Source organism: Passer domesticus, chromosome 12, assembly GCF_036417665.1.
Source record: "Passer domesticus isolate bPasDom1 chromosome 12, bPasDom1.hap1, whole genome shotgun sequence".
NCBI classification, from domain to species: Eukaryota; Metazoa; Chordata; class Aves; order Passeriformes; family Passeridae; genus Passer; species Passer domesticus.
The window spans coordinates 4,241,117-4,257,024 of record NC_087485.1 but is presented as its reverse complement, the minus strand read 5'-3'; the positions used below and the strand labels follow the sequence as shown (position 1 = coordinate 4,257,024).

General features: G+C 43.0%; 1 protein-coding gene across 5 annotated transcripts in view; it reads left to right on the top strand.

The window, feature by feature from the left end:
- CMIP (c-Maf inducing protein) overlaps positions 1-15,908 on the top strand; it is a 130,138-nt gene that overhangs the window by 98,246 nt on the left and 15,984 nt on the right. For all 5 annotated transcript variants that reach the window (XM_064386264.1, XM_064386267.1, XM_064386265.1 and 2 more), the window contains 6 exons: positions 1,385-1,447; positions 2,846-2,926; positions 5,940-6,043; positions 6,594-6,698; positions 7,450-7,803; positions 15,156-15,221. In XM_064386264.1, the coding sequence (XP_064242334.1) occupies positions 1,385-1,447; positions 2,846-2,926; positions 5,940-6,043; positions 6,594-6,698; positions 7,450-7,803; positions 15,156-15,221 (773 nt within the window). The remainder of the gene's footprint in view (positions 1-1,384; positions 1,448-2,845; positions 2,927-5,939; positions 6,044-6,593; positions 6,699-7,449; positions 7,804-15,155; positions 15,222-15,908) is intronic.

Genomic DNA, 15,908 nt, shown 5'->3' with positions numbered 1-15,908 from the left:
TGCAGATGGGACCAGCTTTCCTTCTCTGCATGGTGCTGGGGCAGATCAATATCCCAACCAATCCCTTCCTGCTCGGGATGGGGACTCACGTGGCACAGCACGTGGCTGCTTCTGGCCATGGCACTGGTGAGGAAAACCCAGGAAAAGTTCCTGTCAGGCTGTCAGTCTTCCACCCTGACCACAGAGGCAGAGCCATAACCTGTGACTGTTGTTGATACCCTAAATAAACAATCCCAAAGATGGGTTCAGCAAAGACCTTGAGCTCAGGTGTAGGATGGGGAACAAAGATGTTCTGGCTCACTGGATGGGGTTATGTTCTCCTTCAGTGCCCTGTGGCTGGACCACCACCAGAGGAGGAGTGAACACTTGCAGAAGGATGGCACATGCTAATGAGTGTCATAGTTCTGACATGTAACCAAACAGAGCTTTGCAGTTTCCTTGGGTTTCCTTGTTAAAATTCACACTGATCTTGACCTGTGTGAAAACACAGCTGCTGCAAGCAGACTCACAGGGCTGAGTAAGGAGATGAGAGGGAGAGCAGAAACCAAAGCAAAGCCTCAGTAAAGCCCCAGGTGCCATCCAGATAAAATATCTGGTGTTCAGTTGCTTAATACAAAATGTCCTGGCTGCTGTGTTTAGTGTTTTACATTGAAATGGGTACTGGGAATCCCTGTAACTGAAGAGTGGAAAAGCCTGAAGGCACCACCACATAGAATATATTATTCTGGTACCATTTTCTAGTTTACAAAGTAACAGCAGCATAAGTTCATTACCCCCTCAGTGGCAGGTATGACCTCCAGTGTGTTTATCCAGCATAAGCACATTGGTTTGTGCAGCAACAAAGGAATGGTTGATCTCAGCTTTTACAAAGTTAGATGCTTTATTTTTATAAATAGGGTCTTCCCAGGTAAGAGCAGTGCTAGGCTGCTTTTAGTGAGCTCTTTCTCACAAAAAAAAAAAAGAGCCTGAACTCCTTCACAAAAAGTATATGTGTGTGTGCTGGTGATGAGTTTTTTCTTTTAGGGAAATGTTCTAACTGAAACAGTGAGCCAGATTCATCCTTGCTTTATTACATCCTAAAGCAAAAAGGTCTGCTCCTGTTTCCATTTAAACCATTATAAATAGTGAACTCCTTTGCCTGTTTTGCATATTTACACTGATGTAGTTAAAAGCAGAGTTTTTCTGAGGATTCATAGCAGAGGTGTGCTTGAGCTTACTTGTGAAATGAACACATGGTCCACCTTTAATTTCTCTATTGAAACTTTTGTCCTTTTCTAAAAGTGAGCTTTTATGCACCCAAGGAAAATACTTCCATGCAATATGCTTTTTCCAGTTGTTGCCTTGAAATTCAATTTTTCTCCTTTTTCTCCCTTTCTTTTTAAAGGCAATTGCACCTTTGCTGGAAAACAACCATCCTCCTCCTGACCTCTGTGAATTCTTCTGCAAGGTATCAGAAGAGCTTTGCTTTCTGAAATCTCATAGTTGTCTGTGACTGTAGCTCTTTGAGTGGGGGGTTGTTTTTTTTCTGTAGCTTCTTACCTCCTGCCCAGATTGAGTTCAGCTTTTGGTCAGCAAACAATGATACTGGCATGGTGAACAGCACCATTATGATAAATACCATCATATGCTTAGTATATCAGAGTGTTTTGTCCTGATACTGTGTGAGAGTTAAAATTTTGAGACTCCCACACCTCAGTCTGGGTACAAGAGGTGTCCTACTGCATGCTGTGTTTGGTTAATGCAGAAATCACTGCAGCCACTGTGTTCAGGTGTGTGTAACTCAGCCCTTGTGGTATTTTGTCATTGGGTAATGGCAGTGGGAAGATCATAAGGACTCATCTTCTCTAGAAAATCCAGGCTTGTGCTGCATTTTGTGTCATTTATCCATAAACTTGGGTTGCAGACCTTGTGGATGTAAAAATACTGCTGTTCCTTGAGACCTGTTTGTGTTTCAGTTTTGAGTCTGGTTAAATTTGCTTGCTGATGTCTGGATATGCATTTGTCAAACATCCTGGATGCTGCTTGTAATTCCCATCCAGAGTTATTCATCAGCTGCTTCTTCCTACAGAAACTGAGTCAAGTTACAGAAACTCCTCTGACTTGCATTTTTATAAGCACTCTTAGGTCATCAGTAGCCTCAGACTTGATGCATTTTTATTCCTGATTTGGGATTTTTTCATCCTTTGATCTTTCTCAGAGATGGGCACCAGTTGTCTGTAAATGTGTGCAGTGGAATGTGTATAGTTGAAGGAAAGGAAACAGGTTATGGACTTCCCAGAACAGAAGTGGACAGGGTAATGAGAAGGAGAATTTATCTTCAAAATTGACCCTGTCTTGAGCAGGAGGTTGGACCAGATGACTTTCAGAGGTCTTTCCCAACCTAAATTACTCTGACTCATACATTATGATTATATATTTCATCCTGTGATGGGAGAATGGGTTATTGGTACCTTCCAAGACCCACCACAGGTTTTTAGGCTGGATCCCAGAGCAAGGAGGTTTGTGGCATTACACTGCCTGTGGGATCATATCTTCCTGTCCCCTGCCTCATTCCTTTTAAAACTGTTGGCAATAAGACCCCAAAATGGTACATTGCAGTGAGTTTTGGGAAGAATGGGGGACAGGGAAGGGAACTTGCAGTCTGTGAGCTCCCATGGGAATCTTCTACTAGATGCCACCAAATCCATAGGAACAAGCAGTGTTACGAGTGCCTTAATCTCAGGAAAGATTAATTTAGCCCTTGGATCTTGATAACCTTGGGGTAATCCATGCATGGGGTGTGGAGCCAGGGGACACCCATCTCCAGGATCCCTGCAGCTCACAAGGTGACCTGTTGCTCTTCCAGCACTGCCGAGAGCGCCCGCGGTCCATGGTGGTGATCGAGGTGTTCACCCCCGTGGTGCAGAGGATCCTCAAACACAACATGGTGAGTGCTCGTGCCACGGGGGCTCCAGCAGCTTGGGGAGGTTTTACTGCCACGCCGTTTGTGATCAGCAGCTGCTCTGTTGCCTGTCATGCCTGTTGTATCCAAATCTGCCCCCCCAAAGTGTGAATGCTGCATGTAATTTTGTGTTGCTTCATCAGTGCAGAGCTAATAAGCTTTCAGTGGGATCCTCAAAAGCATCTAAGCAGAGCCATGTTTTGAGGGATGTTTCTTTTGGCAGCAGTGCCAGCATATGCAGCTCCAGCTCTTTCCCACCTGGCCCTTGGCTCCTAATTTACTCCCTGCATGCCATCCTTGCAGTTAAAACAGTTTAAAATCAAATGAATAACAAAAGCAGAATGGGGACTTTGTTCGTTTTGAGCTGGGCCCTCAACACTTTTTCTGTAAGACACCACCAGCCCTCTTGGTTTCCATTTTTCTTTAGGCCATGTCCAGTGAGTTCTTATCTCAGTTTCCTGAATATTGTTATGCTTTTCTACTGAAGTCTTGCTTCACAACGCAGTGGCAAAGAATAACAAATAAATAAAATAAAATATTTAAGGCAGTTGATTTGGCTGTGATCTCAAGGATGAACCTCTGTAACTTCATAATCAACTTCTTTTCACTAACATATAATTTTAGAGACCATCCATTGTCATGCTGTGATTAGCATGAGCCCAGTAGAAAACAGTTCATATTTCTTACTTTTCCAATCTTATTATTTATCTCCCTGAGTTTACAGAACTAGGTAGAAAGCCCAAGATGGCAAAAAGGTCATATTCCTGGCTCTATGCCAGTACTATGCAGACATGTAAACATTTTTGAATATTCTGTAGTGTTCAGTGAAATATTCTGTAAATGTTATTCTTGGATCCCAGACTGATTTTTTTAAAGCATCCAGAGCTCTTGAGGGGTCTCAAATAAAATCTAAATGCATAGTGTAATGCTTGTATTTGGTTAGCTTCAGAGAATTGGGTATATTTACCATACTTAACATTTGCAGATTGAAAATCAACATGTCTGTACCGCAGTGTGTAGTTGGAGAATTTATGGTGTCAGGTATTAATTGGAGTGGATTTGGGCACTTTACCACCCTCTGGGGACTTCTGTACTGAATGGTGCTTTAGAGAATGTGTGTGTGTGTGCACATAAATAAAGTTACTCTTTAGGGGGACACTAAACTTCATCACCTCAGGAGGCCCCGTGCAGTCCTTGGGGCAGGAGACTGAGCTGCCTCTTCCCACCTTTGCCTCCAGCTTGTTCTGCAGCCTTTGAAAATTCCCAACAAGTTTTGTTCCACAGTTTTCTACCTATAAAACGAGGAAAGAGTGTCTCGTTTATCTCTGATTTGAACACCTCAAAAGAACCAGGATAGGTTTTTGTCTTGGTGGTAATACTGGTTACATGCAGGAGTGGAGGCTGTTGTGTGCTGAGTTATTTAAGGAGTGCTCAGCAACCTCTCAGACCTTTGGGTTTTAGCTGTTTGTAAACTCAGCCCAAATATTTGAATATAAACTCTTCTTTCTTTATTTCTTTTTATTTTTTTTTTGAGCAGCCAGTATTGGTGGTGTGTATTGTTCTGTGCTTGGTATGTGAGAGGGCATTATATTAAATTTAGGGAGATAATTATTTTACAGAGGTCAGCAATGTCATCCTCTTTATGATCTCTTGAACTTTGATTCCAGCTTAGTTAGGACACCTAGACAGGCTGAAAACTTTCATAAGCAAATTGCAATTGCAAAAGCTGTCTTGCAAGGCATGCTCATTAAATTAATCAAATGTTCTATGAAGCACACATGGTCTCCTGGATCAAGTGTGTTTGCAGCTGCCAGAAGGAGCTGTTAAAAGTTTAATGATGTTAATTGTAATGATGTGGAATTGCCCACAGTCCCTTTGCTGGGTGAAGTTACCAGGCAGCCATTCAGTACCAGCAGTGACATTTAGGGCTTGAAGGAGACATTGTGCAGCCTAAGCTTGTTTTCAAGTTTTTGGTCATTTTCTCTGCCTGTAAAACTTACCAGGTATTAATGCAGGTTGTGCTACAGAAGTGCCTGAAACCAAAATGAGTTAACAGAAAGTTTCAGTGCTCTGGGATTTATCATTCCTTTTACAGACCACCACTAGTTCATTACCATTTGTGGCATTTCTTTAACATTTCAGTTGCCATGTATTTTTTCCAGGATAACTTCCACAGGCAGCTGCTGGAGGAATAGCTGGGAGTGCTAGTTTGTCCTCAGTGGACCTTGTTCCCCACTTGGAAATTCAGCTCTGTAGTTCTGCAACACCTGTCTAATAAGGTTACACCTGTGTAAATGTGAGGAAATGTGCTGTGGAATAACACTCACCAGACAGCAGAATTTACTCCTTTTGCATCTAAAAATAGCAGGTGAAATGAGGAGATGCAGGATTTCAGTTAGCAGGTGCCTCTCTGACTGCAGGATTTAAAGAAAGTGACTTGAGCTCACCTGTCAAATTCACAGCATAGCTGGAGTAAAATCCGTGGAGAAAAAACTGATCTCTGGTTTTGTACTTGATTGCATATTGATAGCATGTCAAAATTATTTTCTCTAAAACCAGGGTAGATACTCGTGCCAAACATGGAAATATAATATTTTTTGAGTTTTATTTCTAAAAATTTGTGGTTAGGAGTGGAAGCAAAAATGCCAAACAAAAATGTATTTCAAAATAAAAATATTAAGTGAAAAGTGCAAAACAAATGTAAGTATAGGTGGGATTTTTTTTTTTGGTTTTTTAGTAGTTTCGTTATACAGAATGTATAATGAAATACTTTAATACTTATAATACTTTGTTTTCAAAGTGTGTATAAAGGAGAGATTGGAAATGCTGTCATTATTAGTGGGGAGAACATTACTTCAGTGTGCAGTGATGCTCTTCTCTTGAAGCTTGTCAGCATAATAGCAGTGTGAATTCAGTTGTGTTTGAGCTGGTTTCCTTTGAAAACCCAGAGTTTTGATGTGCATTCACCATTTTCACCGAGTCTCTCCTTCTTGGACAGGATTTTGGGAAGTGCCCTCGGTTGCGGCTCTTTACTCAGGAGTACATTCTGTCTTTGAATGAGCTGAATGCTGGAATGGAGGTGGTGAAGAAGTTCATTCACAGGTTAGTCACATTTCATTTATGGTGTATTTCCAATCCTGTGTCCATGCTTTGGTGTGTTACTTCTCCCAGCCCTGCTTTACTGGCTGTTAACAGTGGCTGGTGCTTTTTGGTACTGGCAAACAGCAAATTAGTCAAGTCCCTCAGGCAGTGTTGCTGAAGTCTCTTTTTCAAAATGCTAGTTCTCAGATAAGTCTGGAGTTTTCCAATTCCTCACTGCAAGCTAATGGACTTCACTGTATTTTTTTACTATACTTTTAGGCTCAAAGCCTCTGCAGAATGATTCAAATTAACTTTCAAGCTCATCATGCTCACTCAAGTGTGAGATTTTGGGAGGACTTTAGGGATACCACATCAATTAAATTGATGATTCAGCTTACCCTTGTTCATAAGTAGGGCCACTGGATTTACAGGGTTAAAATATCTGTCTGTTATGGCCCTTCTGAAGATCCCCCAAGGATGCCTATCCAGGTCTGTCACCTCGTTCTGTCTGACTGGTTTTGCCCACAGAAACCTTCCTCGCAATGAGATCATCTTGTTTTTTGTTTTCCAGCATGCATGGTCCAACAGGACAATGCCCACATCCCAGGGTCCTGCCAAATCTTGTAGCTGTCTGCTTAGCTGCCATTTATTCCTGTTATGAGGAATTCATCAACAGGTCAGTATGAATTCCCACATGTTCTTCACAACCAAGATCATTGTGAGATGGGTGTGCTAGAAAACCTGAGAGAAGCTGAACCTTCCTTCCCTGACACTCAGCAAGGGAATGAGGAAGGGCAGGGGTGAGACCTTGAAGAAGGGGTTGTGTGTAAATCCCTGTGTATCTGCAGCTTTGAACCCGAGCTGGTTTCACAGCGCTGTCTCCGTTATTGTGGAAAATCTGATTCCTCACTCGCCGCGGTTCTTGACACACGAGCCAGTTTCCAGTAGACACTGAGGGTTCCCCTCTGCTATGTTTCCTGTTTGTTTATATGCCTATCTGACTTTCCTCATGGTAGAGCACGGACAGGAGCTGCTCAGTGTCCAACACAAATTCCAGACACGAGGGCTGCAGACAAATGTCTGGGCATGTACTATAGCCAGATACATACTTGGGCATGGATTCTGTTACAGCTTTGCACAACTTGGACAGGAAAGTTCACCTTTAGACTAAACTGGTCTGTCAATTACAGTAATGAAAAGCTCAAGTCTTTGTCAGATAGGGGCTGCAGAGCAGTCCTCTTGGAGCCTTTTAATGTTTTTAATTGATTTTGGTAATCCGATTGCACAGAGGAAAGCCATCCGGTGGGCTGGGGTGAAGTGCAGTGGGAAATTGCAAAAAATCCTGGTTTCTCAGTGTTGCACTCTCTCTCCTGCTCTCTGCTGGTATGTCTGTCTACTGAAATGATTTGTTTCTTTCTGAAATTCAGTCGGGACAACTCGCCAAGCCTGAAGGAAATTCGGAATGGCTGCCAGCAGCAGTGTGACCGAAAGCCCAACCTCCCCCTCCGCCTTCTTCACACGAGTCCCGACCTGGTCTCTCAGGAGGCCACCTTGACTGAATCCCGTCTCAAACCAGTTATTGTCACTTCCAACGAGATCCACGTGGAGGTGGAGCGCAACAACACGGCCAACCAGAAGATGACAGCCGGCGTTGGCAACGACAGCGAGCCCAACCTCATCGACTGCCTGATGGTCAGCCCCACCTGCAGCACCATGAGCATCGAGCTGAGTGCCCAGGCAGACAGGATCCTGGGCTGCTACGTGGAGATCCTCAAGATGCTGTGAGTAATTGCTTTGAGCAGCCTTTGGAAGAATGTCATCTTGACAATGGTGGGGGGGCTTTTCCCACAGGCCTGTTGTCTTCAACATCTGTGGCGAGCCAGCACGTGGTTATAAATCTTAACTCCAGCTCTGGAGAGTCCAGCCTTTGAAAGAGGCATCTGGCACTGCCAAGATGCTCTAAAAATAGCATTAGGAAGATGAAAATGGAAAGCTTATTTGTACATTGAGCCTCAGGCATTTTACAGAAGACGGGAGGTTGGTGCCAGTGGTTTCTGTTTTTGTTCTTGCCCACCAAAAATAAATTAGAAAAACCCATTTGTCTCCTCCAGGGCTCTTGGGATTGCCTGAGACAGAGCTAGAAAAGACAGGTCTGTGGTAGGTTCAGTGCTTGTGCATTGACAGCCAGCACCACTGCCCTGAGGTTAGCAGGAGTTGGGTACTGCCATTGTTTTTCACTTAGATATTCTCCCTTCTGGTGCTGTAGAAGTTTTATGACTTATTCAGATTTGCTTGTATTAGAGTGGAGTCTCTGTCCAGTTGCTTTGGTACAGTGGATTAACCAAATCCAGTGGATTTGGTACTGCAAACTGTATTAACCCCCAGGTGTTCAAATAGTCTTTGCCACAAAATGGTGGCAAGGTGATTCCTGGCAGGCAAATCTGAATATCTTAAACAGGAATATAAAGGAAAATGTTGTTCAGGAAAAGCTTGGTTTTCTCTGGATAAATAAATGAAAAGGAATAACAGAAAAGGTGGACTGCAGAATGGGAGCTTGTAAGAGAAGTGAAGTAAAACATCTTTGTTGACTTTGACAGCTAGCTCTGATACTGAGTTGCAGTATGTTTTGTGGCAAACTGTTAAACTTCTACTTAATTATTTTTAAACAGTGTAAGGCCTAAAGAAGTCATAGTTGAACTTTCTAGAATCCAAGACGTGGGTGAAATCTGGACTCTGCTGTAAACCATGAGCATGTGCCTACACTGCAGACAAATGCACATCTGGGGGTACACTCCCAAGGAATAAAATGAAGTCAAACTGCTGTGATGGAGGATTTTGTGAAGGTTTTTGTCCCACATTTTCATTTTTTTCCAAAATACATAGTACAAATGTCCAGCATCACTTTTCCACTCACTACACAGCTGACTTGCAGTTGCTTAAGCACTCATTCAAAACTGGAGGGAGGACAAGTGCATACCAGATACTGTTCCCATTAGATTCTTGAGCAGGAAGTTGCTGTGAGGGCTAATTTTGTATTATTTTTCCCCGTGGCCCAGGTTCTTCTGCCTTTAAGAATGATTGCATTAAGAAAAGCACAGCATCTGAGTTTGCTTCATCTGGGGGCTTTTGAGTCTCCACGCACCCAGGTGCTGCATTGAACACGTCGTGTATTTATTCCTGTCCCCTTGACTCTCCCTGTTTTCCATAAACACTGAGCACTCTCCCAGTCCTGATGCTGGTTTGGATGCTGACTCACTAAGCATTGACGGTTTTGGTTTCATCATGCAGCTGACACACACTTCTAAACAAATTCACAAACGGGCGTGTTCTTCCTCACAGTCTCTCCACTTTTAAACATTTGATATCCCAGGTCCCAATTCCCATTTAATTTGCTATGCAAAGAGCTCATTTCACTCCATACCTTAAAATAATCTCTTTTTTTGATGCATTTCCTGTCTTTTTAAAAATCAAGTTGTTCAACAGCAGCAATGAAAATGGGAATATGTTACTGTTAGAGGTGTTGTAGGTGTGGAGCAGCTTTAGGCCCTTTTTCTGCTTGTACAGGAGGAGTTCTGAAAGGTGAAACCCACAGGATGTGCACAGTGAGGGACCAGTGATAGCACAGAACTCTCCTCAGAGAGCCCTGCCAGAGCCCACACCCTGCTTGGGAAATCACAACCTGTGAGAATACAGGGCAGCTCCTAAGGCAGAGCTCTGGCTGTGGCTCCACTCCTTTGAGTTCCCCTCCATTCCTGTTCATCCTTTGGTTTTTTTGGGTTCCTGAAAGCAGTAATGCAGAATCTGCTTGCTCCTCATTCTGTCAGTGGCTCACTGGAAGGTCTTAAATAAGTGACTTTTAAGTGCCTCGTTTTCCTTATTTGTAAAATATAGGTAAAGATTTTCAATGTTGTTTATTTAAATGCTGAAACCAGTGATGGAAAAGCATTTTAGGAGGACTTGTAGTTCTTACCAAAAATACAAGATACTGCTGTTGTGATGCTGATTACTTTCATGCTCTAACCCTTCCTGAACAAAGGGTTTCTGTTGCATGAAATACTATTACTGTACTTTGAAAATCTGAGAATATGAAGACAGAGAGTTGAAGAACATGCCAGTAGGAAGAAAACATTAATTATAAAACAACTGTTATCCAGGAGCCCAGCTCTCAGCGGGCATTCAGTAAAATAATGTTCTTATTAGTAACAATGGTAAGCCAAACATAAATAAGTTGCTTAGCATTGAGTTTGATTGTTCTTTTAGGTGTCTGACTCAGTATCATCATCAAAACAAGAGAGTCACCAGCAATGATATCTTTTTTACATAATTAACTTAGGGCAGCGGGGAGTAATTTATTTAGGCAAATTTTAATTATTGGAAGTCTAGCAAATAAGAATTCTCAACAGTAGCTTCAATAAAGGACATTTTATTGTTTACCTGACTCTTACACAGTGCTTACTTTTTGGGGAAAACCCTCATTTCTAATATTGATGAAGATGTTATTTAACAATCACTGTAATACTTCACTTTTTGCACAGAAAGCTAAAAGGGCAGTTTAGAAAGTTCTCTTACAGCACCTAGAACATCTTTGACCCTTTTTCTAATGTAGTTGAGTAACAAAACACAACTATTGCATACTAAAGGAAAATAGAAAATGATGATTTTGAAGATGCTGGCAGATGACCCAAAGTCTGGGCAGATTTTAAAGGAGACACAGTCTCTAGGGTAACATAGTATTTTGGTCCTGCACTCAAAAGTGGATCAAACTTCTGTGTCAATATTCTGTAACACATTCTGGACTCTAATAGTGTTACTGACACCAGCCAGTGCCTCCTGAATGCTACAAGTCTTAAACTGGTGCATAGAAAATGCACTAAATTAACTGAAAAATTTCTGTTCATCATATTAAATCAGAGGCTTTGAGAACGGCTCAGCATTGCCCAGCTCCTATTTGCATGCTAATGTTTCCATGCATTTGGGAATGTCTTGAACAGCCAGAGTTGGGCTTGAACAGGACAGCCATGGTTAAAGAAATGCAGTAGAAGGGGCCGTGTGTCCTCTCCTTGGGCTGGAGAACTTCAAAGTTTTCTTTCACCTGAAGGATCCCTCTCGTTGCATGGGGTGGGGAGACACTTAAACTGTCTGCAGTGAAATCTAGGTCAACTGGTTGTGAGAACAGACCCCTCTTGGGGAAGCTCTGTTGGTGTTGTATCATAAACTGTTGCCCTTTGTCTGTGTTATTTTTTGTTTCCATGGCTGCCTGTAGTGGCAAGGGTCTGTCCAGATGTCCAGACACTCGTACCCCTCTCTGGGGCCAGTGTCACAACCTGCTTTGGGCAACCTTGTGTTGCTGTTTCCTGATGCTTCCGTGCCAACTGTGAGCAGTGGAGCCCATTTCTGTTCTCAGCAGTCAGGGCACAACCTTTTGAGGGTCTTTCAATGGTGCTAAATTTTCTTTTTTTGAAAAAGCCAAACAAGCCCATCTCAAAAGAAAGCTGAGCATGAAAAGGCACCTCACTGTTTTGCAGATAGCAGGTTTGTGCCTTGTATTGACAAGGGCTCTGATGAGGCTTTTTCTCAGCCTGAGCTAAACCTGATGTCATAGAATTCAGGGAATTGAACCTAGAGCCAGGGAAAGAAGGGATCAGGTACATGTCTGGGGTATGGTCATATTATTATCTGACAACAGAGGTTACCTTGTCAGCCTGCTCAGTCTGGAGAACAAGCTGCTTCCAAGTAGTTGCTCTTGTCTCTTCATTACCCCCAAACCCCAAGGACTTGGGAATTGCAGTGTCTCAGAGATGAGAGCCACAGCTTTCCAAACACGAGCACCCACTGGAGCTTCCCCTGGCTGCTCTGCATTCCCCAATAGGTCAGTGGCATGCTCTGAATATCCCAAGTGGATTATCCTATGTCATGTTTATCGAGGTTGCCCTGGGCTGCTCGTGTGTTTTGGATTGTTTGTGCCGCACATGACACGCGGGCAGGTTTTCATTTTGGTGAAAGGTGATCCCGGGGAAGGAAAATGTATTATGTTGGCAGGCCAAGAGCGATGATGGCCCAGAGGCAAAGTCACTGCAGTCGGGGATTATTTAATTAATTTGGTTGTTCTGTGCCTGGCCAGTCCCCTGGGACAGTTTGAGGCTGAGGGAGGCTGTGTGCAGTGGCAGGTGATGGCTCGGGTCTGTCACTGCTTCTGGGAGCCCACGGGTCAGGCTGCTCACCTAGAACTGCAAATCCTGCAAAAATCAGAGCCAGGGAGCCCTTCTCCCCCTTTTATCAGGCCAGTGGTGGGATTTGAGCTGTGTGATGAGTGTTGAGCCCAGCGCCCTTGGAAGAGCTGGGAAGGGAGCCTGTCCCAGGCTGTCCCAGGATCTCCCTGTGGCTCTGTGCTCCCTCCTTCTCCTGGCTCTCTGTCTGGCTCATTGCACTGGTGGTTCACTGCAGCCAGAACTAATCCATCTCCCTTTCTTTCCCTGCTTCAAACACTTGTCTTGTGTTGGAGCTCTGAATGGACTCAAAAAAAAAGAAAAAGGAAAAAAAAGAAAAAAGCAACTGTCTGAAATGAAAGAAGAGTGCAGATGAGATGAGCACAGACAGAAGGAAAATGTTTTTGAAAAGGGAATAGGTGGGAGGAGGAGAAACACTGTAGGCTTTTAATAAGTAGTTTAGTTTTATTCTTGTGCTGTGTTTGTTTCATGTTTCCTAGCTCACATTGAAGGGATTACAGGCTGTGCAGATTTTATGTTCAGGTCCCACTCATGCGACCAAATTTTATATATTTCAATAGGAGATGGTTTCCTTTTTTTCCTTCCATCTCCTCCTGGGGAAGCAGACTGATTTCTTTTCACTGCCCTGCTCCCCAGCTTTGAGAAAAGCCAATGTTACTGTCCCATTCTGTCTGCAGTTTCATTCCAAAACAACTTTTTTCTTACTCTTGCAATTTCCTTTGAAGCTCAGCCATGAAAAATTGATTGGTTCATATTATTAGTAATCACAACTCTCCAGATTGCTCAAGAAGGAACTTCAGTGGTGTAACACTTAGCCTGAGATGTCACAGGAGCTAAGCCTCAAAGTGGCTTTCAGCTGTTAACCTTCTGTTGGAAAAGATTTGTAGGTGCTGTATCTCATGTGATATGAAGCACCTTTAACACCTCTGGATTTTCTAACTCAGCTTTTTGACTTCTGAGTCTCCCCTGCTCAAAAAGTCTGCCTTTAGCACTGTTTGTATCTGCCAATAAAAATGTGTTGTTTTTAGAATGGAATCAGCTAGGAATTTCTAAAGGGTGTGCATATTTCAGTAAAACAAAATGTCTGGACTATGTTCTCACACCTGACAAACGTAGTGAGATCTGTGGCACTTCTCAGGGCTGCAGCTACAGAAAGGTTACATCAGCTCTCTCCTACAGAGACCTGGTATTTTAACAAGAGACTTCCAGCTGAACCTGAACACAGGCCAGAGTTCTGTGTCACTGACCCATTCAATGTGTCTGTGGGTCAGAGACAATGAATAATCTTGTAGATAGCTTTAATTAATCAAAGCTTTGTTGAAAGAACCCAGAAGCTCATATTAGAGATGCTGTGTCAGAGGTTTCCTTGCATTATTTCAGTTTATGTGACAAGCCCCATCCTCAGGTGTGTCATGATATTCACTTTACACTGACTAAATGGAAAAACAGCCCCTGTAATGGAGTCCTGCTTCATGTCTTGCTGTTCTGAGACATTAAACAGAGTTGATCATCTTCCTTATTTGTTCAGTGGCTAGGCAGGTGAGGGACTTTTTATCTCTGGAAAGAACCTTACGAATAGGTGATCACAAAGTGCCCTTGCTGCCCTGACTCACACTCACTTTAGGTTTGTGAGACACCCCTTGTCTCAGAGTTTGCCCTGGTTTAGACCTGAGAACAGAATTTTTCATGGAGGAAAAAGTTAGATTCAGTGGCTTCTAGCACAACTGGCAAGGGCACAAGGTTTCTTTTTTACATTACTGTAACTTCACTTGTGCTCTTCTGGTTTTTAATGCACTAAAGCACTTTCAGGTCACAGTGGTCCTCATGGGTTGGTTGTTTGCATGACATAGCACACATTTGTGTAACCTGAACTCACACTGCTCTTGGGCAAGTGATCACTGCTTCCCTGGTTGATTTTTACATCACAATTCCTCATTCAGGTAAAACTTCTCTGCACGTTGCTTCTTAAGCGTACCCTGCTCACGCATTTGAATTTTCTTTTTCTGTGAACACATCTTTGTGGATTGTCCAGCATCGTGTGTGTTACTAGTTTATGGGCATTTCTGGTTTAGGTGGTTCAAAAAGATGGATGAGACTTTTGGAAATGCACCCATCTTCAATTTCTCTGAGCTAGAAGTTTCCCTTTGCAAAAGTGCATTCTTTTGGAACAGTTCCTGTGCATATGTTGTCTGTCTGTAATGCTATCAGTAGATACTGTCCATTTGAGAACATTACACTTCGTTCCTTCCCAAAGACACACCACACTTTTGTGCCAAGTTTCCAGTAAGCTGCAGCCAATACTCTGGTTTTTAACACTGAAATCCAAAAGGTAGCAGCACTAAGAGGAGGTGGCAGGCTGTTCCAGGTTGTTTCTGCAGACATGCCTGGGTGTTTCAGGCCATGTGAAATTCACTTCTGTGTGTACTCATTGTTACTAATGGGACTGGGAGCCATGGTCTGGGCTTTGGCTGGTGGGTTTTGTGTCAGAAATGGGTTCAGGGGTATTGTTGTTTTTAAAAATGGGCTTATGTCTTGTAGCAAAGAAAATTTCCAGTTGAATGTAGAGAAGAGCTTTAAATAGCAGTGGCCTGGTAATTGTTCTACCAACTGAGATGAAAGTATTACTTAGTGATTAAATGTCAACAGGTTTCATAAACAGCAAATGTCTTTAAGTTGACATAAAGAAGGCCTCTCTGCAGGTCACTGTAAATACCAGATTTATTGTGCCTCAGTGGAGGATGTGCTGGAAATGGAAAGGGAAATGTCACTATAGATTTTGAGAGTGCTTCAGTAAACCAGAAAGGTTGTTGGTGCCCAGAGTAAAAAGCTTTTAACTCCTTGAAACTAACTGTTGGCAAACCATACTTAAAACCTGGTAACCTGTTAACAAAATGTTCATTTTGCAGGTCAGACTATGATGACTGGAGACCAGCCCTGGCCAGCTTGCTTCAGCCTATCCCGTTTCCCAAGGAGTGAGTTTGCACTGTCTTAGTATTTACTGGCTTGTTCTTGTTACTGGTTTTTTATGGTGAAATATACGTCAAGTAAAAAGGGGTGGTAACAGGAGCTTTGTGCCTCTAGTATGGATTTAGAAACTGAAGTTGATCTTGGCTGATGCAGAGGGATGTGAAGACCTCCCTACGTTCAACTTCCTTCCCCATTTCTCTCAGATGATCCTGAAAAGAAATATGGTTAACTAGAGGCAGGCAGACAGGAAGGGGAGGAAAGCTGGTGAGGAGGAGAGCAAAGTGAGAGATTTAGTGGGGGAGGATGCTTTACTGGCGTCACAGAGACTCCTGTCATTTGTATTTTGCATTAAATGAAGAAGCTGCCCTATGGATCAGCCGAGCTCCCCTGGAAACCTATTAATGAGCAGTGGTGTTTATAAAGTGCAGACCTCCATGGACAAGAATTACAACCTGTAATTGTACAATTTGCTGGCTTATCACATCCCCTGATGACCTGATGTCTTGAATCACAGAGGTTTAATCCTCCATGCCAGGTTACCTGGGCTACAGTGAGAGCATGGAGATGGGTAACAGAGCCATCATTACCTAAGTCAAACGTGAGTCTTGGGGGAGCTGTAAACCATACCATGATCCAAGGCACTTCACAAAATGACCATTAATTGCTTTACTGATGTATGATGCTAATTAGCT